Source organism: Nerophis lumbriciformis, linkage group LG18 (genome assembly GCF_033978685.3).
Source record: "Nerophis lumbriciformis linkage group LG18, RoL_Nlum_v2.1, whole genome shotgun sequence".
NCBI lineage: Eukaryota > Metazoa > Chordata > Actinopteri > Syngnathiformes > Syngnathidae > Nerophis > Nerophis lumbriciformis.
Window position 1 is genome coordinate 37,850,904 of NC_084565.2, and position 22,989 is coordinate 37,873,892.

Below are 22,989 nucleotides of genomic sequence, written 5' to 3' on the forward strand. Positions count from 1 at the left end.
AAAAAAAAAAAAAAAACTTTACTTTGCAGCAAGTGGCCATTGGTGGAAAAAGTTTAGACACCCTTGAATTAAAATATTAGAAGCTCTCAAAATAATACAAAAATATACATATATTTAAAATATAAACAAACTTTATTGAGTTAATTGTTTTAATAAACACTGTTAAATGTGTAACTGAACAATAATATTCTCGTTTGACACACCAGGTTATGCAGTTAAACAATCATAATATTCCTATTTTATTCTTACATGGGGAAAAAAAAACAATGATAAAAATGTGAATGGAAATAATGGAATGTGATGAAAAAAACCTTTTTTTAAAAAAACGAATAATTACTAATAATATACGTAGTCACCAATAACACAAATTTGTGTATATAATAATAATAATGCATTTTATTTGGTATAGCGTTTTTCAGTGTACTCAAAGACGCTTTACGGGATACAATCAAAAATATAAAACAGTTCAAAGTAATAATACATATATATTTGTAGAATAAAAAAATAAAAAAATACTTGACTTTATATGAAGCGGCCCTCGGTGGAAAAAGTTAAACAATCATAATATTCTTATTTTATTCTTACATGGGAAAAAAACAATACGAAGAAAGAGCAAAAAAATTTGGAATGTAATGAAAAAAATATAATTTTTAAACTAATAATGCTAATATAATTAGTCACCTATAACACAAAGTTTTGCATATATTTTTTAGCTTTAAAAAAAAAAAAAAAAAAAAAAAAAAAATACTTTACTTTGCAGCAAGTGGCCATTGGTGGAAAAAGTTTAGACACCCTTGAATTAAAATATTAGAAGCTCTCAAAATAATACAAAAATATACATATATTTAAAATATAAACAAACTTTATTGAGTTAATTGTTTTAATAAACACTGTTAAATGTGTAACTGAACAATAATATTCTCGTTTGACACACCAGGTTATGCAGTTAAACAATCATAGTATTCCTATTTTATTCTTACATGGGGGGGAAAAAAACAATAATAAAAATGTGAATGGAAATAATGGAATGTGATGAAAAAAAACTTTTAAAAAAAAACAACGAATAATTACTAATAATATACGTAGTCACCAATAACACAAATTTGTGTATATAATAATAATAAATTTTATTTGGTATAGCGTTTTTCAGTGTACTCAAAGACACTTTACAGGATAAAAATTAAAATATAAAACAGTTCAAAGTAATAATACATATATATTTGTAGAATAAAATTAAAAAAAATACATTACTTTATATCAAGCGGCCCTCGGTGGAAAAAGTTAAACAATCATAATATTCCTATGTTATTCTTACATAGGGAAAAAACAATAAGAAAAAAGAGCAAAAAAAATTGGAATGTAATGAAAAAAACAGAATTTTTAAACTAATAATACTAATATACTTAGTCACCTATAACACAAAGTTTTGCATATATTTTTCAGCTTTTAAAAAAACAAAAAAAACAAAAAAACTTTGCAGCAAGCGGCCATTGGTGGAAAAAGTTTAGACACCCTTGAATTAAAATATTAGAAGCTCTCAAAATAATACAAAAATATACATATATTTAAAATATAAACAAACTATTGAGTTAATTGTTTTAATAAACACTGTTAAATGTGTAACTGAACAATAATATTCTCGTTTGACACACCAGGTTATGCAGTTAAACAATCATAATATTCCTATTTTATTCTTACATGGGGGGAAAAAAAACAATAATAAAAATGTGGATGGAAATAATGGAATGTGATGAAAAAAACCTTTTTTAAAAAAAAAACGAATAATTACTAATAATATACGTAGTCACCAATAACACACATTTGTGTATATAATAATAATAATACATTTTATTTGGTATAGCGTTTTTCAGTGTACTCAAAGACACTTTACAGGATAAAAATTAAAATATAAAACAGTTCAAAGTAATAATACATATATATTTGTAGAATAAAATTTTAAAAAATACATTACTTTATATCAAGCGGCCCTCGGTGGAAAAAGTTAAGCAATCATAATATTCCTATGTTATTCTTACAACAATAAGAAAAAAGAGCAAAAAAAAAATTGGAATGTAATGAAAAATATATAATTTTTAAACTAATAATACTAATATACTTAGTCACCTATAACACAAAGTTTTGCATATATTTTTTAGCTTAAAAAAAACAAAAAAACAAAAAAACTTTACTTTGCAGCAAGCGGCCATTGGTGGAAAAAGTTTAGACAGCCTTGAACTAAAATAATAAAATAAAATAAAATAATACAAAAAATACAAATAATAAATTACAACTGCCATAATAAACACTGTTAAATGTGTACCTGAACATTAATATTCTCGTACAAGCAGAATCTTTGACACACTAAGTAGTGCAGTTATTCCGCATTTGTTGACGTCAAACTCAGACACACACACTGACAGCGGCATGCCGGGAGGAGGAGTCTGTCAAATAAACTACATTTCCCAGCATGCCCCGCGCCTTTTCTTCCCCGCTTCCTTCCTTCCTGCAGCGGTCCAACAGAAAGATGTCGAGCAGACGCGGCGGCCCGGAGACTCCGAGGCGAGCGTGAACGGAACCATCTCCCAGCAAAATGGCGGCACGGCGGCGACTGGCGGGACGGAAGCCGACCTCAGCGTCTCCTACTCGGCCTTGAGGCACACACGAGCGCCGCTGGAGCTCCGGAGCACTGAACTGAACTGAACCGAGTCGAGCCGAGCAGAGCCGAGCCGCCATCCCGCCAGTGATGGCCGGCAGCTTGCAGGACTGACGCGTCCCTGAGAGTAGACCTGATCCACGTCCCCCTTCAGGTGAGTCCGGCACACATGTGGTCCGGTTGGGAGTCTCGTTAGCACACCGGAAGTGCTGCGCGGTGAAATTGATGGTCGTCAGCTGACACATGACGTCACAGGTCAAATGGGCGGAGCCACTTTGACTTTTTTTTTCCTCCCTTTAACTGTAAAATAAGTAAGAATTTCACTTCCTGTTTACACTTCTGATTGGTCTGATCCAGATCCAATCCAGGTTTTGGTCACTAAATCTTCCGTGTTTGCAGCGCCATGGAGCGCTCCGGCAGCATCCAGCTGGACATTCCGGACTTCAGTAATTCGGTTCTGTCCCACCTGAACCAGCTGCGGGTCCAAGGGCGCTTGTGTGACATCGTGGTCCACGTTCAGGGTCAGAGCTTCCGCGCCCACAAGGTGGTCCTCGCCGCCAGCTCGCCGTACTTCCGGGACCACATGTCCCTGAGCCAGATGAGCACGGTGTCGCTGACGGTGATCCGGAACCCGTCCGTGTTCGAGCAGCTGCTGGGGTTCTGCTACACGGGTCGCCTGAGCCTGCAGCTGTGCGACATCATCAGCTACCTGACGGCCGCCAGCTTCCTGCAGATGCAGGACGTCATCGACCGCTGCACGCACATCCTGGAAGGGATCCACCTCAAGATAAGCCTGGTCGACCCGGACCACCGGCCCACGGACCAGGAGGGGGTGCCGCCGCGCCCCCGCACTTTGGAGGCTCCGGTCAGAGGAGCCCGTCATCCGTTACCGCTCAGCTCCAGCGTGGACGCGGCCAGCCCCGGCGAGGAGACGCTCAGCCCGACGTCGGGACCTTGCGGGCCGGAGCAACCCGGCGTCTCGGTCAACCGGGCGGCCAAAGAACCCATCCTCCGCATCAACCGGGCGGGCCAGTGGTACGTGGAAGCCGGCAGCGAGGCGGACGAGAGCTCCTCCGTAGACGGCATCACCATCAAGACGGAGCGGACGGAGCAGTGGATCGGGACGGGGCGCGAGCGGGAGGAGGCGGGCCTGTCCGAGGCGGGCGGCGCCATGCTGATCGACGTGTTGGGACAGGGTACAACGGCGCCGGGAACGCCGGGAGCCTGCGGGGCACGACCGTCCAGCAGCCTCGGCGACGCTGACAGGTGAAGACCATCCTCCAGTCCCCGCTTCTCCTCGCCGTCTTGACACGTATGTGTGTGTGTGTGTGTGTGTGTGTGCGTCAGGTTCAGCCCCACGGGGAGCGTCCTGGTCCTCGCCGACCACCAAAGAGCGAAGAGCGAATCCCCGAGCCGGACCGACGACCCGGGACACGCCAGCTCCCAGGTAACCGTTCAGTTTAATAACTTGAATGTAGGGGTGTGACGGTACACAAAAATGTCAGTTCGGTACGTACCTCGGTTTAGAGGTCACGGTTCGGTTCATTTTCGGTACGGTAAGAAAACAAAATATACATTTTTTGGTTATTTGTTTACCAAATTTGTAAACAATGGCTTTATCCTTTTAACCAGAGGTGGGTAGAGTAGCCAGAAATTGTACTCAAGTAAGAGTACTGTTACTTTAGAGATTTATTACTCAAGTAAAAGTAAGGAGTAGTCACCCAAATATTTACTTGAGTAAAAGTAAAAAGTTTGTTGTGAAAAAACGACTCAAGTACTGAGTAACTGATGAGTAACCTGTTCGTTTAATGATGACAGCAACAAATAATGCACAAAAACATAAAAATAGCAATGAACAAATTCAGAGCCAGGAATATCTCTTAAGCAACTAAAACAATAATATATATTAAATAATAATACATTGAAATAAAAATTAAAAAAAGACAAATTGACTAACTTAACAGCACCATAGGCTCAGTAGGCAGAGATTACAAAGGAAAATAACAAGTTAGCCTTTACGCAAACCATAAACTGATAGGTGTGGGCTGCACTTGGGAACACACTGTGCACTTCTGATTGGTGTTTGTATGCATGCTTGTGTGTGTCTATGAGGCTGCAGTGCGTTAATAAATGTCCCCACACGATGTACATTTGACAGTGATTCATAGCAGGGAAGCTAACATCAGCCTACGGTGACAGCCAAAATATCTACTAACGTTACTTACCGCCATGTGCTTCCTCAAATTTGACGTTGAGTTCATGTAAGCTTAAGCTTGTTGTTGTTTTGCCGCTGAAACTTTATGTTTCCGCCTGGCTCTGTTTGATTGGTGAAACGGAGTCAAACGTCACCAGTGACTGTATTTGATTGGTGAAACGCAGGCATGCGAAAGATCCTACTTTGAAGGTCTGTTTGACAAAGCAAAACAAACAAAGTGTGCATTAACAAATGGATAAAAATCAGTAGCGAGTAGCGAGCTGAATGTAGATAAAAGTAGCGGAGTAAAAGTAGCGTTTCTTCTCTATAAATATACTCAAGTAAAAGTATGTTGCATTAAAACTACTCTTAGAAGTACAATTTATCCCAAAAGTTACTCAAGTAGATGTAACGGAGTAAATGTAGCGCGTTACTACCCACCTCTGCTTTTAACATTGGGAACACTATAATAATTCTGCCCACGTTAATCAACATTAAACTGCCTCAAGTTGTTGCTCAGATTAAATAAAAAGACAAAACTTTTCTTCTACATATAAAAAGTGCAACATTAAACAGTTTCAAGTCAACTCATCATGCTTCATTTATTACAGGGAAGCCTGTAGTTGATTTTTATTATGTAAATGTTTTATTTTTATCAACATGTGATAGCAGGGACCCTGCCATTCAAAACTAGGCCGATAAATGCGTTAAAATATAATATCGGAAATTATCGGTATCGTTTTTTTAAATTATCGGTATCCATCTATCCATCCATCCATCCATCCATCTTCTTCCGCTTATCCGAGGTCGGGTCGCGGGGGCAGCAGCCTAAGCAGGGAAGCCCAGACTTCCCTCTCCCCAGCCACTTCGTCCAGCTCCTCCCGGGGGATCCCGAGGCGTTCCCAGGCCAGCCGGGAGACATAGTCTTCCCAACGTGTCCTGGGTCTTCCTCGTGGCCTCCTACCGGTCGGACGTGCCCTAAACACCTCCCTAGGGAGGCGCTCGGGTGGCATCCTGACCAGATGCCCGAACCACCTCATCTGGCTCCTCTCGATGTGGAGGAGCAGCGGTTTTTCTTTGAGCTCCTCCCGGATGACAGAGCTTCTCACCCTATCTCTAAGGGAGAGACCCGCCACCCGGCGGAGGAAACTCATTTCGGCCGCTTGTACCCGTGATCTTGTCCTTTCGGTCATAACCCAAAGCTCATGACCATAGGTGAGGATGGGAACGTAGATCGACCGGTAAATTGAGAGCTTTGCCTTCCGGCTCAGCTCCTTCTTCACCACAACGGATCGATACAGCGTCCGCATTACTGAAGACGCCGCACCGATCCGCCTGTCGATTTCACGATCTACTCTTCCCTCACTCGTGAACAAGACTCCGAGGTACTTGAACTCCTCCACTTGGGGCAAGATCTCCTCCCCGACCCGGAGATGGCACTCCACCCTTTTCCGGGCGAGAACCATGGACTCTGGTATCTGTTTTTATTATTATTTTTTCATTATTATTATTTTTTTACAATTAGTGCACCAACCCAAAAAACCTCCCTCCCCCATTCACACTCATTCCCACAAAAGGGTTGTTTCTTTCTGTTATTAATATTGTGCTTTCTACATTATATATCAATATATATCATACCTGCCAACTACTCCGGTTTTCCTGTAATTAGAACGGTTGTCATCAACCTATTCCGGGTTACGGTTGCAGTGATAAAAAAATACGGTTTTTCATTAATTTAAAAAAAAATTTTTTTTTTAAGTTTTATTCACGAAATCGCGTAACAACAATGACAATCGACACTGCTTCCCGTAACTTCCTATCGAGCCATTCCGAATGCCATGCGCGAGGCTATTTATAGCACCGCTGCCAAGCACGAGGCACCAGTTGCTATTGTTTCCAAACGAGCGAACGATCATGGAATCAGCCGGAGAAACATCGCAAACGAGTCTTAAACCGAAAAGAAAACTGCAGTCATTCCGTGAAGAATATTCAAAAGCCTATCCGGGAATAATTATCCGTTCCAAAAAGGGTGAAAACTACGCGAATTGCACCTTGTGCAGACAAGATTTTTCGATCGGACACGGAGGAATTAGCGATGTAAAAGACCACGTTGGGACAAAAAAACACAAGTCTAATGCCGTTGCTAGCGATACAAGTGGAAAACTTTCAACGTTTTTCGGATTTTAGCCACAAAAAGGTAATGACACCAATGTTATCTATTGGAATTGTTTAGTACTGTTATACTGTTAAAAGTGTTTATACTATTTATGCTTTCAAGTCCAAGTTGAAGAAATCTTGTTAAATGTTGACAGTATAACTACCAAAATACAGAAGTATGTCCTTAATATTCTCCTCTCTGAGCTGCCACCTTAACGTGGTAGAGGAGTTTGCGTGTCCCAATGATCCTAGGAGCTATGTTGTCCGGGGGCTTCCATGCCCCCTGGTAGGGTCTCCCAAGACAAACAGGTCCTAGGTGAGGGATCAGACAAAGAGCAGCTCGAAAACTTCTATGGAAATGCAAGAACCGAGACTCAGATTTCCCTCGCCCGGACGCGGGTCACCGGGGCCCCCCTCCGGAGCCAGGCCCGGAGTTGGGGCACGATGGCGAGCGCCTGGTGGCCGGGCCTGTCCCCATGGGGCCCGGCCGGGCACAGCCCGAAGAGGCAACGTGGGTCCCCCCTCCAATGGGCTCACCACCCATAGCAGGGGCCATAGAGGTCGGGTGCAATGTGAGCTGGGCGGTAGCCGAAGGCAGGGCACTTGGCGGTCCGATCCTCGGCTACAGAAGCTAGCTCTTGGGACGTGGAACGTCACCTCGCTGGGGGGGAAGGAGCCTGAGCTAGTGCGCGAGGTAGAGAAGTTCCGGTTGGATATAGTCGGACTCACCTCGACGCACAGCAAGGGCTCTGGAACCAGTTCTCTCGAGAGGGGCTGGACTCTCTTCCACTCTGGCGTTGCCAGCAGTGAGAGGCGACGGGCTGGGGTGGCAATTCTTGTTGCCCCCCGGCTCAGAGCCTGCATGTTGGAGTTCAACCCGGTGGACGAGAGGGTAGCTTCCCTCCGCCTTCGGGTGGGGGGACGGGTCCTGACTGTTGTTTGCGCTTACGCGCCAAACAGCAGCTCAGAGTACCCACCCTTTTTGGATTCACTCGAGGGAGTACTTGAGAGTGCTCCCCCGGGTGATTCCCTCGTTCTACTGGGGGACTTCAATGCTCATGTTGGCAGCGACAGTGAAACCTGGAGAGGCGTGATTGGGAAGAATGGCCGCCCGGATCTGAACCCAAGTGGTGTTTTGTTATTGGACTTTTGTGCCCGTCACGGATTGTCCATAACGAACGCCATGTTCAAGCATAAGGGTGTCCATATGTGCACTTGGCACCAGGACACCCTAGGCCGCAGTTCTATGATCGACTTTGTAGTTGTGTCATCGGATTTGCGGCCTCATGTTTTGGACACTCGGGTGAAGAGAGGGGCGGAGCTTTCTACCGATCACCACCTGGTGGTGAGTTGGCTGCGATGGTGGGGGAGGATGCCGAACAAACCTGGCAGGCCCAAACGCATTGTGAGGGTTTGCTGGGAACGTCTGGCAGAGTCTCCTGTCAGAGAGAGTTTCAATTCCCACCTCCGAAAGAACTTTGAACATGTCACGAGGGAGGTGCTGGACATTGAGTCCGAGTGGACCATGTTCCGCACCTCTATTGTCGAGGCGGCTGATTGGAGCTGTGGCCGCAAGGTAGTTGGTGCCTGTCGTGGCGGTAATCCTAGAACCCGTTGGTGGACACCGGCGGTGAGGGATGCCGTCAAGCTGAAGAAGGAGTCCTATCGGGTTCTTTTGGCTCATGGGACTCCTGAGGCAGCGGACAGGTACCGACAGGCCAAGCGGTGTGCGGCTTCAGCGGTCGCGGAGGCAAAAACTCGGACATGGGAGGAGTTCGGGAAAGCCATGGAAAACGACTTCCGGACGGCTTCGAAGCGATTCTGGACCACCATCCGCCGCCTCAGGAAGGGGAAGCAGTGCACTACCAACACCGTGTATGGTGCGGATGGTGTTCTGCTGACCTCGACTGCGAAAGTTGTGGATCGGTGGAGGGAATACTTCGAAGACCTCCTCAATCCCACCAACACGTCTTCCTATGAGGAAGCAGTGCCTGGGGAATCTGTGGTGGGCTCTCATATTTCTGGGGCTGAGGTTGCTGAGGTAGTTAAAAAGCTCCTCGGTGGCAAGGCCCCGGGGGTGGATGAGATCCGCCCGGAGTTCCTTAAGGCTCTGGATGCTGTAGGGCTGTCTTGGTTGACAAGACTCTGCAGCATCGCGTGGACATCGGGGGCAGTACCTCTGGATTGGCAGACCGGGGTGGTGGTTCCTCTCTTTAAAAAGGGGAACCGGAGGGTGTGTTCTAACTATCATGGGATCACACTCCTCAGCCTTCCCGGTAAGGTCTATTCAGGTGTACTGGAGAGGAGGCTACGCCGGATAGTCGAACTTCGGATTCAGGAGGAACAGTGTGGTTTTCGTCCTGGTCGTGGAACTGTGGACCAGCTCTATACTCTCGGCAGGGTCCTTGAGGGTGCATGGGAGTTTGCCCAACCAGTCTACATGTGCTTTGTGGACTTGGAGAAGGCATTCGACCGTGTCCCTCGGGAAGTCCTGTGGGGAGTGCTCAGAGAGTATGGGGTTTCGGACTGTCTGATTGTGGCGGTCCGCTCCCTGTATGATCAGTGTCAGAGCTTGGTTCGCATTGCCGGCAGTAAGTCGGACACGTTTCCGGTGAGGGTTGGACTCCGCCAAGGCTGCCTTTTGTCACCGATTCTGTTCATAACTTTTATGGACAGAATTTCTAGGCGCAGTCAAGGCGTTGAGGGGATCCGGTTTGGTGGCTGCAGGATTAGGTCTCTGCTTTTTGCAGATGATTTGGTCCTGATGGCTTCATCTGGCCAGGATCTTCAGCTCTCACTGGATCGGTTCGCAGCTGAGTGTGAAGCGACTGGGATGAGAATCAGCACCTCCAAGTCCGAGTCCATGGTTCTCGCCCGGAAAAGGGTGGAATGCCATCTTCGGGTTGGGAAGGAGACCCTGCCCCAAGTGGAGGAGTTCAAGTACCTCGGAGTCTTGTTCACGAGTGAGGGAAGAGTGGATCGTGAGATCGACAGGCGGATCGGTGCGGCGTCTTCAGTAATGCGGACGCTGTATCGATCCGTTGTGGTGAAGAAGGAGCTGAGCCAGAAGGCAAAGCTCTCAATTTACCGGTCGATCTACGTTCCCATCCTCACCTATGGTCATGAGCTTTGGGTTATGACCGAAAGGACAGGATCACGGGTACAAGCGGCCGAAATGAGTTTCCTCCGCCGGGTGGCGGGGCTCTTCCTTAGAGATAGGGTGAGAAGCTCTGTCATCCGGGGGGAGCTTAAAGTAAAGCCGCTGCTCCTCCACATCGAGAGGAGCCAGATGAGGTGGTTCGGGCATCTGGTCAGGATGTCACCCGAGCGCCTCCCTAAGGAGGTGTTTAGGGCATGTCCGACCGGTAGGAGGCCACGAGGAAGACCCAGGACACGTTGGGAAGACTATGTCTCCCGGCTGGCCTGGGAACGCCTCGGGATCCCCCGGGAGGAGCTGGACGAAGTGGCTGGGGAGAGGGAAGTCTGGGCTTCCCTGCTTAGGCTGCTGCCCCCGCGACCCGACCTCGGATAAGCGGAAGAAGATGGATGGATGGATGGATGGATGGTCCTTAATATTTTTGCAGTGCTATTTCTGTTGAAAAGTTCAAATGATTACATTAGAGATGTGATGTGCCACTTTTCAAGTGTCTGATGGCTTAAATTAATTTTCATTAATTTTTCATATCTTGAATTCTTTTGAAAGGCTTACAAAAAAACTACATTTGAATTGTAATTCCATGCTATTGACAGGACTATTAATTTTAATGAAGTTAGCTTACCATGTTTACAGTATGATAATTGTGATAGAAATGTGAATTTTAGGCACAGAATATTTTTTACAATTGAACAAGGCAGTAGATTATACAAGCTTGGACAGAAAGTTAATAATGACACCAATTTTTTTTTTTAATGGAATTGTTTAGTACTGTTTTACCATTTGTTTACTGTAAAAAGTGTTTATACTGTTTATACTTTCAATTAACAAATTGAAGTCTTGTGAAAGGTTGACAGGATAACTGGCATTAACTGTCAAAATAATTTCAAACTATTGAAGTTAGCTTACAGAATAAACATGTCAATCAACCCATATGATTTTTGCTGTAATATTTTTGTTTTGAAAAGTCACTGTGACTGATAGAAAAGTGATGGTTTTAGCAACATTTTAACCTGTCTGAATGCTAATAATCATTTTGCGTCGGGGGGGCGTAGCCTGAACCCCCCACCAGGACTTTGTCCTGGACCCTGGCTACTAGGTTTTTCTGATTTCAAAAGTTGGCAGGTATGATATATCAATACAGTCTGCAAGGGATACAGTCCGTAAGCACACATGATTGTGGGTGCTGCTGGTCCACTAATAGTACTAACCTTTAACACTTAATTTGACTCATTTTCATTAATTACTAGTTTATATGTAACTGTTTTTATATTGTTTTACTGTCTTTTTTATTCAAGAAAATGTTTTTAATTTATTTGTCTTATTTTTTTTTTTTTAAAAGTACCTTATCTTCACCATACCTGGTTGTCCAAATTAGGCATAATAATGTGTTAATTCCTCGACTGTATATAGCGGTTGATATCGGTATCGGTAATTAAAGAGTTGGACAATATCGGATATCGGCAAAAAGCCATGGAGTTCATGTAGGCTTGATGATGCACTTACATTATTATATCAACTATCAGAGACAGAAACTCTTCATTTAACATAATGTCCTGTTTTGCTGCTTCAACACAGCTCAATCAACACAGAAAAAGGTAAAGTGAAATAACAGACAGACAGGGCTTTGCTGTCCGTAACACACACACCGCAAAATGAGCTAACGTTACTGTTAGAATAATTGTTTGTAAGTTATCACAAAAGAAACGTTGTATTATAAATGCTGTCTTTCGAGGCCTAACAAGAGGAAGAAGGCTCGTGAAACGCCACTGTGATTTCAACACGGACAGATGGCAGGATCTGCTCAACTCCCAGAGGAACTCTCTTTGAAGTGTTAAACGAACTCTCTCTGAAGTATTTCACAAACTCTCTTCCAACTATTTGGTAACCGAGGTCAACGCTATTTACGACCCGCTGCCCTCTTGAAGTCCCTGTGGTCAGGAGACGGGAGGGGTTATCCATTGTCCTCCAACACCTGCCCCAGCTGGATCCAGGAGGAGCCCAAGCCCGAGAAATCCTCTTCTTGGACTTCAAAGCGACCGAAAAACAATGACTGTTTTACATACCTCCCCATTCCTGCTGAGACATGTGTTGGTGCGTGAACATTGAATATTGTAATAAAGAGGAGACGAAAACCTTCTTCGTCAGAGCGTGCTAAGACACTGTAAGAGGTTACAGGTCGACGCCGTCCCTCCTCAATTGAGTCCAAATTGAATTCTGTCTCTGTTTGATTCCTTGCCTTTTGTCTTGTTTAATAGATATCACAGTGTTTGAACGTGACAGTTACGCTAAAAGCGAATTAGCCTTCACCTCAAGCCAGGACAACGGGCTCATAGTGATGTTACTAGTAGTTGACTGGGAGGTGTTTATTATCATTTGGGGAGAGTCCGCTGCCTGATGATTACCTGCTAAGCACTGACTACATGCGCTCTGAATACGCATTGCTGATTGGCTGTTACCGCTCTGTTTGTAACCAATCAGATGGTTGTGTGGGTGGGACAATGCCGGGTGCTGTGTAGAGGACTGACAGAGACGGCGGCTACTTAATATGTCCGTTGTTCGGTACACCTCCGAACCGGACCGGAACCCCCGTACCGAAAGGGTTCAATACAAATACACGTACCGTTACACCCCTACTTGAATGAAATACGTTTTGTTTGGATGTTCTGACTAAAGGTTGTTTGTGCGCCAGGGGGAGGAGCCGGCGGCCTACGAGGACTACGTGAGGGATCAGGCGGGCGACCGCTGGTTCCGCTACAACCCGCGGCTGACGTGCATCTACTGCTGCAAGTCCTTCAACCAGAAAGGCAGCCTGGACCGCCACATGCGCCTGCACATGGGCATCACGCCCTTCGTGTGCCGCCTGTGCGGGAAGAAGTACACGCGCAAGGACCAGCTGGAGTACCACATCCGCAAGCACACGGGCAACAAGCCCTTCACGTGCCGCCTCTGCGCCAAGAGCTTCCCCTTCCAGGCCATCCTCAACCAGCACCTGCGCAAGAACCACCCGGGCCACGACACCCACAGCGCCTCGCCCGAGACCACCACCGCCTCCCTCACGTCCAGGGGCGGCCCCGGCGACGACGCCTCCCCCGGGCAGGAGGAGCCCGAAGCGGGCGGCGGAGGCGGAGCGGCGTACAACGACGGCCCCCACCCGTCGGTCACCACCACGGGGCCCGACTGATACGGCGCCCTCTCGTTTACCCTCCCCCTTACCCTCCCCCACTCCCTCCACGCCACTTCAGCCAATCACGTCCTTCCTCTCTGCCTCCTGACAATCAGCCGGCCCGGTGCGGCGACTTCATCACACCGCAAGATTTTTAGCGAGATTCGACGTCCAAACTCCGGGCACACTCCGACCCGGACCGGAGCCGGTTTGGGTCTTTTGAGCGGTCCAACCGATCGTTGAGTTCGGGTCTCAACGGACAAAACCTCAGATAAGCTAAGCAGCTCAGTTACCTCTCGTCAGCACGCAATACACCACCGGGGGGCGCTCCATCCTCACCAGTTTCCTCAGTCGCCCGTTCAAACTTCCTGGATCAGGAATGAAAGCAAAGAGGCGACATTTTAATCACTCAAAGATTGCTTCTTCTTTTTGTTTTTGTTTTTTTAACTCGTGTACTAACCGCGCTTAAATAAAAACTAGTTTCCTCGCGATCAAAGCGGCGACGCCAGGTCCGGGTTAGGTTTTGCCACCTCAGGAGGAAGAGATGATGCAGTGTTATCTGCTCCCAGATACTACCGTCATGCTTCAGTCCCTCGCAGGATTCTCACAGGAATGAGAAAAAAAAAAAAAAGAAAATAGGACCTCAGGAAGTGTGGCGTAACGGACAAAATACTCCTGAGCTCTGACCAACCGGTGCGCCTCCGCTCCACCAGAGGTCAAAGGTCGCCCGCCAAACAACTCGAGCACTTGATCATGAAAAAAAAAAAAAAAAAAAGTGTCGACTTGCGTGTGAACCACTTTTTTTTTTTTATGCAAGGGCGGGACTCGCCGTCTCCGCCAGGTGGGCCGGCGAAAGTAGCGGCGAGTTAACGCTCGCTCGCAAAAACGTACTTGTACAAAACCACATCACCTCAACCTGATTGGCTGAGCCCCGCTGGGCCCCGCCTCCTCACGACACTTTACCTCACCCCGATCCCGGTCCGAGTCCACGCCACCTGGCAGAGAACGGGAAAAACGCCGATTCCGGTCCCGCGTGCAGCAAGCGCGGTCCGTTCAGGTTCTACCAAGACTCGGGAGTTCTGTGGTACCTCACGCCCTCATCCTCTGACCTCTGACCTTCTCCTGAAGGCCACAAACTTTTTTTTTTTTTTTTTTTTCTTTTTTTTTTAAACCGATTGACTGCTTTTAAACTGCTGAAGGATCCATTTAGAACATTTTTAACAAGCCGGAGGCGAAAGTTTGATGTTACGTGCCAACGTCAGGGGGCGGAGCCAAACGTTGACTGCTTCTTCACTCGGGAAAAATAAAAAGCCGACTTAAAAAGTCCGCCCCTGCTTATTTCTTTAACAACTCAGTTGAACAAAACCATTGCAATATAAAAAATCTCGGGTCTCAGTCATAAAATGTTAAAAATAAGTCTTTTTTTTTTTACAATGCTTAAATGTCTAGAACGGATCGCAGCACATTCTACAAATATTACAAAAAAAGTGGAATAAAATGTCAAAGAGGTGAAATGTAACGAGAAAAAATGCAATGTTGACTCTGATAACAAAACTGTCATGTCGGCTTTTTTTTTTTTACTTTAAAGCTTTTGTTGCTCCAAAAAATAATAATGAATCAAAATCAATGTTATGAATTATTGATATATTGAAGGCTCTGATTACTTCACATCAAATATTTCACTTGGAGGAAATGTTGCATATTTTGAGTTTTTGTTCGACAAAAATGCTATAAAACAATCCACAAAAAAACTATAAATACCTAAAATTGATAGAGTTGATCTAGAGATTTTAGCATGGAAAGTAAAAACAAACACATTTATTTTAATACTTTGAGATCTTAGCTTTTTTTTTTAATTATTTAACTCATTGCTCAAAAAACAATCAAAATCACTGTTATGACTTATTGACAGATAATTAAAGTAATAATTGGAAAATTAAATGAAAAATTGAGTAATTGGAAATGTATTAATTAACAATAATGAACAAATTTAATAAAAAATGTTTTATGTTGATTTTATTAATTTTTTTCAATTAACCAATCAGTGTTCATTAATTAACCAACTACTCAATTTTTTGGTTTCTATTTTCCAATTATTACTTTATTGCTAATTATCTGTCAGACCCAGAAGAGCTAATTGGTTAACGCTCACAATGATTAATTATTCATGTTCCTATTCCCACCCATCCCAGCCTAGGAATTACGATGGTACACTTACCAACTTTAGCCTCGGCACACAGGAGGAGCTAACCCCCGAGGTTACTCTTGACTATAGACTATTTATTATTATTACCCATACTTACCTTTTTAACTATAAGTTAATTAACCCACTACCACTTAGCTTTACTCTGTGTGGGGGAGGTGAAACACCCCCACATTGTCCGGCGTCCCCACTCCTGCATTCTTTGGCTTGGCAAGCCGATCGACCTGACTGGGATTGAACCCAGGACCCTTTGATTGGGAGCTAGCTGTTTAACCATTCAGCTATTCTTAGTCTTCTTGAGGTAAGATTTCGGGCCCCAATGACATATTTATTTGAGAAGCTGTCTCAGAAAGTTACGATATAAAACAGTAACTCCCCCAGCTGGAGCTTTCCTAGTCACTGCTCGACCATGACTTGGATTTGAACCTAGTATCCTTTGATTAGGAGATAGCTGCTTTAACCACTCAGCTATCCTTTCTCTGCCAATTCACAGTTTTCGGGCCCCAATGACATAACCTGTCCTAGTAAACTAGGATATAAAACAGCAACTCTTCCAGTTGGAGCTTTCCTAGTCACTGCACGACATGACGTGGATTTGAAACCAATCCCCTTTTGAGTGAGAGCTAGCTGCCTTAACCACTCAGCTATCATCGGTCTGCTGGAGCCAAGATTTCGGGCCCCAATGACATATTTAATTGAGAAACTGTCTCAGTAAACTCTGATACAAAAAAGTAACTCCTCCAGCCGGAGTTTACCCAGTCACTGCTCGGCCATGACTGGGATTTGAAACCAGTCCTCTTTGATTGGAAGGTAGCTGCTTTAACCACTCAGCTACCCTTGGTTGGCTGAATGACTGATTTTTGTGCCCCAATGACATATTTAAATGAGAAACTGTCTCAGTTAACTACAAATGGACGTGTAAAAGAACACTGACTCTTTTGGCTGGAGCCTTGTAACCTGACCGGGATTCGTACCCAGTACCCCTTGGTTCACAGTGTTAACCACTCAGCTACATATATATACTGTACATACTGTATATGTATATATACATATACATATACAAAAATTAACATTTATACCGTATATCTAAGGGCTGTCAAGTGATTAATTTGTTTTAATCAGATTAATCACACTCTAGATCTGTGATTAATCCTGATTAATCACAGATTATTTTTCTAGCATTTTTTTTATTATATATATATATATATATATATATATATTAGGGGTGTGGGAAAAAAATGTATTCGAATTTTTTTTTTGTATTTATTTATTTTAAATTAATTAGTCCAACAAAACAATACACAGCAATACCATAACAATGCAACCCAATTCCAAAAGCAAAGCCGACCCAGCAACACTCACAACTGCAATAAACAGAGCAATTGAGAGGAGACACAAACACGACACAGAACAAACCAAAAGTAGTGAAACAAAAATGAATATTATCAACAACAGTATCAATATTAGTTACAATTTCAACATAGCAGTGATTAAAAATCCCTCATTGACATTATCATTAGACATTTATAAAAATTAAAAAAAGAACAATAGTGTCACAGTGGCTTACACTTGCATCACATCTCATAAGCTTGACAACACACTGTGTCCAATATTTTCACAAATATAAAATAAGTCATATTTTTGGTTCATTTAATAGTTAAAACAAATTTACATTATTGCAATCAGTTGATAAAACATTGTCCTTTACAATTATAAAAGCTTTTTACAAAAATCTACTACTCTGCTTGCATGTCAGCAGACTGGGGTAGATCCTGCTGAAATCCTATGTATTGAATGAATAGACAATCCTTTTGAATCGGGAAAATATCGTTTTTGAATCGAGAATCGCGTTGAATCGGAAAAAAAAATCGATTTATAATCGAATCGTGACCCCAAGAATCGATATTGAATCGAATTGTGGGACACCCAAAGATTCGCAGCCCTAGTAGCTAGTCCTGCTTAATGCTTCAGCCACACGCAGGATTCTCACCGAAATGGGGCAAAAATGCAACCTAAGCATAAGCATGGTAGCTTTATTTTTAGCTAATTTAGCAGATATACATCTGAGTGTCATATATTTTTGGTGTGAGTGTAATTCCTGAGGTGGGGGGACTAGGAGTAAAACTTAATAATAGAGAGCGTTGACCAATGAGCTCTCCTGGGTACAATTTAAAAAAAAAGTTAATTGGAACAGTTAAAAAAATAATTAAATAAGTTAATTATTATGTTTTCATTACACATGTAGGTGAAATATATCATCCAACACTTCCAATCATAGCTTCAGAAGATACAAGTCAATTTACTGGATTTGAACCCAGCACCCTTTATTCCAAGTCAACAGCCTTACCCACTGTGCTATCCCGGGTCTTGAGAACTCTTGTATCCGGCTTGTATAGAAAGCTAATCAGAGACTTGTTGCTGGGTAAACTTCACTATAAACTAGTGGAATAAAAAACTGCCAAACCGACTGGTATTGAACCCAGGACTGTTTAATCCCATTCAAGAGTCTTAACCACTGGGTCATCCTGGCACTGGTAAGCCATTCTTTCCGGCTCATATAAAAAGCTAATCAGAGACCTAAGGTGGAACAAAATACGAGCAACTTACCTGGGATTGAACCCAGCACCATTCTTTCCAAGTCAACAGTCTTACCCACTGTGCTATTCTGGGCCTTGTAAAAAACCTCTATCCGGCTTGTATAGAAATCTAATCAGGGACTCTTTGCTGGGTAAAATACACAAGAGGCAGACCAAAATACTGTCAACCAGACAGGTATCGAACTCACGACTGTTTATTGCATGTCAAGAATCTTAACCACTGGGCCATCCTGGGTCTTGTGAAGACGTTTTTCTGCCTCATATAGAAAGGTAATCAGGGACTTGTTGCTGGGCAAACTACACCATAAAACAGTGGAATAAATTACTGTCAAAACATCTGGTATTGAACCCAGGATTGTTTAATCCTAATCAACAGTCTTAACTACTGGGCCATCCTGGCACCACCTACATCGAGAATGACGCGCTCAGCAGATGTTTGCTGCAGGGATGTCACCTCTTCTCAGGGTGAAAAATAGCTGGTTCTATGTTTTTGTAACACCTCAATCGAAGGTTACTAGTTTACTAGTTCACCATTACATCAGTGAAGAAAACCCAGGATAGAACAGTGGTTTAGACTGCTGCCTCTGAGTCCGTAGTACTGAGTTCAAATCCTTGACTTTTAAAGTTGAGGAATTTGTTTTACCTCTATCATATATCACTGATTGCATTTGTAAATAAACAAAAATCATGAATCAACAATATTCTGGATAGTTTAATAGTCAACACTGTGGGCTCCCCAGAATCCCAACTCAGCAAGACCCATGATAGCATAGTGGTTAAGACTGTTGCATCTCAGTTAGTAGTGGTGGCTTCAAATCTCTTACTTTTAAAGTTTAGTTGTTTTGTTTTACCTCTAGAATAGTTCACTGATTGCATTTGTATATGAACAAAAATGAAGTTATACCAAGACCCTGCATAGCATGGTGGCTAAGACTGCTACCTCTCAGTCAGTTGTATGAGGTTCAAATCCATGACTAGGAAAATGTATGTTTTTGTTTCATTTCTATCATAGTCCACTGATTGCATTTGTATATGAGCGACAATCAGGTTATGATGGGACCCAGAATAGCTCAATGGTCAACACTGTGGGCTCCCAATACAGGGGTACTTGGTCCAAACCCCAGACAAGTAATCATTAATTTGGCTGAATGTCGTCAAAACGACATAAATTGAGTAATGTTATGTGCTCGTTGCTTGAATAAAATAAAGTTAAAAAATGAAGTCAATGCTAAAGATAATAATAATTGTCAAATAGTCAATGAATACACCTCAGGGGTTACCTGTGTGTGTGTGTGTGAGAGAGAGAGAGTGTGTGTGTGTGTGCGCATGAGTATGTGCGAGTGAGCGTGAGTGTAATTCCTGAGGTGGGAAGACTCGGAGTAAAACTTAATATAAGAGAGCGTTGACCAATGAGCTCTCCTGGGTACGTTTAAAAAAAAAGTTAATTGGAACAGTTAAAAAAATAATTAAATAAGTTAATTATTATGTTTTCATTACACATGGAGGTGAAATATATCATCCAACACTTCCAATCAAAGCTTCAGAAGATACAAGACAATTTACTGGATTTGAACCCAGCACCCTTTATTCCAAGTCAACAGCCTTACCCACTGTGCTATCCCGGGTCTTGAGAACTCTTGTATCCGGCTTGTAAAGAAAGCTAATCAGAGACTTGTTGCTGGGTAAACTTCACTATAAACCAGTGGAATAAAAAACTGCCAACCTGACTGGTATTGAACCCAGGACTGCTTAATCCTACTCAAGAGTCTTAACCACTGGGCCATCCTGGCACTGGTAAGCCATTCTTTCCGGCTCATATAAAAAGCTAATCAGAGACCTAAGGTGGAACAAAATACTAGCAATTTACCTGGGATTGAACCCAGCACCCTTCATTCCAAGTCAACAGTCTTACCCACTGTTCTATTCTGGATCTTTTGAAAGCCTGTATCCGGCTTGTATAGAAATCTATACAGGGACTCTTTGCTGGGTAAAATACACAAGAGGTGGACCAAAATACTGTCAACCAGACAGGTATTGAACTCAGGACTGTTTATTGCATGTCAAGAATCTTAACCACTGGGCCATCCTGGGTCTTGTGAACATGTTTTTCTGGCTCATATAGAAAGGTAATCAGGGACTTGTTGCTGAGTAAACTACACTATAAAATAGTGGAATAAAATACTGTCAAACCATCTGGTATTGAACCCAGGACTGTTTAATCCTAATCAACAGTCTTAAGCACCGGGCCATCCTGGCACTGGTATATCATTCTTTCCGGCTCATATAAAAAGCTAATTGGAGACTTAAGGTGGAACAAAATGCTACCAACATACAGGGACATCACTAGCTTTTAAGCACAGGGGGGGGCTTAGCCCCCAGGAGATGCACAGGATGCGAGCGAACGAGCACAAAACTTCACAAACGGCTAACAAAGACTTAGAAATTATTCATTGTTATTATTATTATTTCAGTCGGTTTATTTTCAATCTGTGTTCAGTACAACAACAAACATGAGTTTGCACAGTGACATTTTGTTTACAGCATCAACAAGAAACAATTACTTGCATGATCTTTCAAGATACACTGAAACACAATGAAAGTCATGGCATTAGCCTCTATGTTATTACTTCACAACATAGAGGCTAATGCCACCACTTTCGCTCACAATACAATAATTATTTGTTCCCAAATATTTTGAAGTTGCACAGATTACATTTTGGGCACATATGTGACTAAACTGGTTGTAAATTCAAGCCCTGAAATATTACTTAATTACTTGAATTAAAGTAATATCTGGATCGGGATAATTTGGCTTATATATATATATATATATATATATATATATATGGAAGTTTGAATAAAAATGAGAAACGTTTATATATACTGTAAATATAGAATGCACGGCAACCCCTGACGGGAGTGTTATATCAACTAAAGCCCACACTTAAACTTTCCACGTGCAAGATTGATTCTATTTAAAAAAGTTATTTCATAAAAAGCCAAAAAGTGCAAAAACAATAATGTTTGTGTTGGAGGAGTTGTGAATGACTGCAGGGCCACAACATTAGGTACACCTGCAGAATGCAGGTGTACCTAATTCACAACTCCTCCAACACCAACATTATTGTTTTTGCACTTTTTGGCTTCTTATAAAATAACTTTTGTAACCTATTTTCATGGGCTTTCCTCTTTGTGATGTTAAGTTCCTGTTATGCGCTGTTATACAGTATATGCCTCGAGCTTTTATTTTGAAGGCGCTAAGAGCGGAAGTGACGACACGTTGGAGTGGAGCGGAAGTTTTTGAAAGAAGGTAAATAAAGTGGTCCTCGTGTAAACTGGAGCCTCCGTGTTTGTTATTTTGTAGTTTCATACAGTATAGGCGACATTTATAAACCCTCGGTTACACTTTTTTAAATAGATTCAATCTTGCACGTGGAAAGTTGAAGTGAGGGCTTTAGTTGATATAACACTCTCGTCAGGGGGTGCATTAATCCAGCACAACAGCGGCTCATGGACTTATTTTATAAGTAAAGGTAAGACCATAATAACGCTTTTTTTTAATTAAATGTGCTTTTATGTGTGCTACAGTTTGTATGTGTAAAGTTAAAGTTAAGTTAAAGTAGCAATGATTGTCACACACACACTAGGTGTAATGAAATGTGTCCTCTGCATTTGACCCATCCCCTTGTTCACCCCCTGGGAGGTGAGGGGAGCAGTGGGCAGCAGCGGCGCCGCGCCCGGGAATCATTTTTGGTGATTTAACCCCCAATTCCAAGCCTTGATGCTGAGTGCCAAGCAGGGAAGAATGCTGGTATGAGCTTTTAAACATAACCCGTTAACTGCTGCCAATCAAATGGTGAATAAGATACTCTTTAGGGTTCATATGTTTGTAAATCTGACTGTGATGAAGTCAGTGCCTCACCAGCCATCAACCTCACCGCACGTCACTGGTATATACATATATATGTATGTATTAGAGATGCGCGGTTTGCGGGCACAACCGCGGAGTCCGCGGATTATCCGCGGATTGGGCGGATGAAATTTAAAAAAATTAGATTTTATCCGCGGGTCGGGTCGGGTCGGGTCGGGCGGTTATAAATAAATAAATGATAAATGGGTTGTACTTGGTTGAAATAAAAAAAAATAGATTTTAAATAGATTCAGGCGGGTGGCAGTTAAACCAATTCGGAAATATATATACATAGTTAAATGTTGTTACCCACATACGAAAAACGAGCAGGCACCTGCAGCATATGCCACAACAGAAGAAAAAAAAAAAAAGAGATGGACACTTTTACGGAGCGGAGAAGGCCCCCGACGCCTCGCCGGGGTCCGGGACCGAGGCCCCTTCCCCCGAGAGGGCCCCACCGGGAGCCGTAGCTGAGGCGATCCGCGAGAAGGGCCCGACGCACGTCCAGGGTCACCACCGCGCCCACCGCACCGACACCCCGCCTTGTCCGCCTTCGCTGCGGCCGGCGTCACGCGCAGCAGGTAAGCAGCTTACCTGCCCGCCACCCCCGTGGCCGGGGGCTCGTAACAGGGGTCACTCCGCGCGCTCCGCCCGCGCAGCTTACCTGCCCGCCACCCCTGTTGCCGGGGGCGCGTAACAGGGGTCACTCCGCGCGCAGTGCGCTCACGAATGGGGTGGGGCTCACCCTGGTTGATATAGACAGCAGCTAGGACGGTGGCCATGGACGTCGGAACCCGCTAAGGAGTGTGTAACAACCCACCTGCCGAATCAACTAGCCCTGAAAATGGATGGCGCTGGAGCGTTGGGCCCATACCCGGCCGTCGCCGGCAGCGAGACGCGCTTGGAGGTGCGCTCAGCACGGCTCCCATATGATTGCGCACTGGTGTGCGTCTGG

The 22,989-nt window shown here is 43.8% G+C and overlaps 1 protein-coding gene across 1 annotated transcript; it reads left to right on the top strand.

The window, feature by feature from the left end:
• Window positions 1-1,944: 1,944 nt before the first annotated feature.
• On the top strand, window positions 1,945-13,364 carry zbtb37 (zinc finger and BTB domain containing 37). Its single transcript, XM_061978317.2, has 4 exons — window positions 1,945-2,807; window positions 3,053-3,919; window positions 4,001-4,100; window positions 12,851-13,364. The coding sequence occupies exons 2-4, from the start codon at window positions 3,057-3,059 to the stop codon at window positions 13,340-13,342; spliced, it is 1,455 nt and encodes a 484-aa protein (XP_061834301.2). The 5' UTR covers window positions 1,945-2,807; window positions 3,053-3,056; the 3' UTR covers window positions 13,343-13,364.
• The last annotated feature ends 9,625 nt before the right edge of the window (window positions 13,365-22,989 follow it).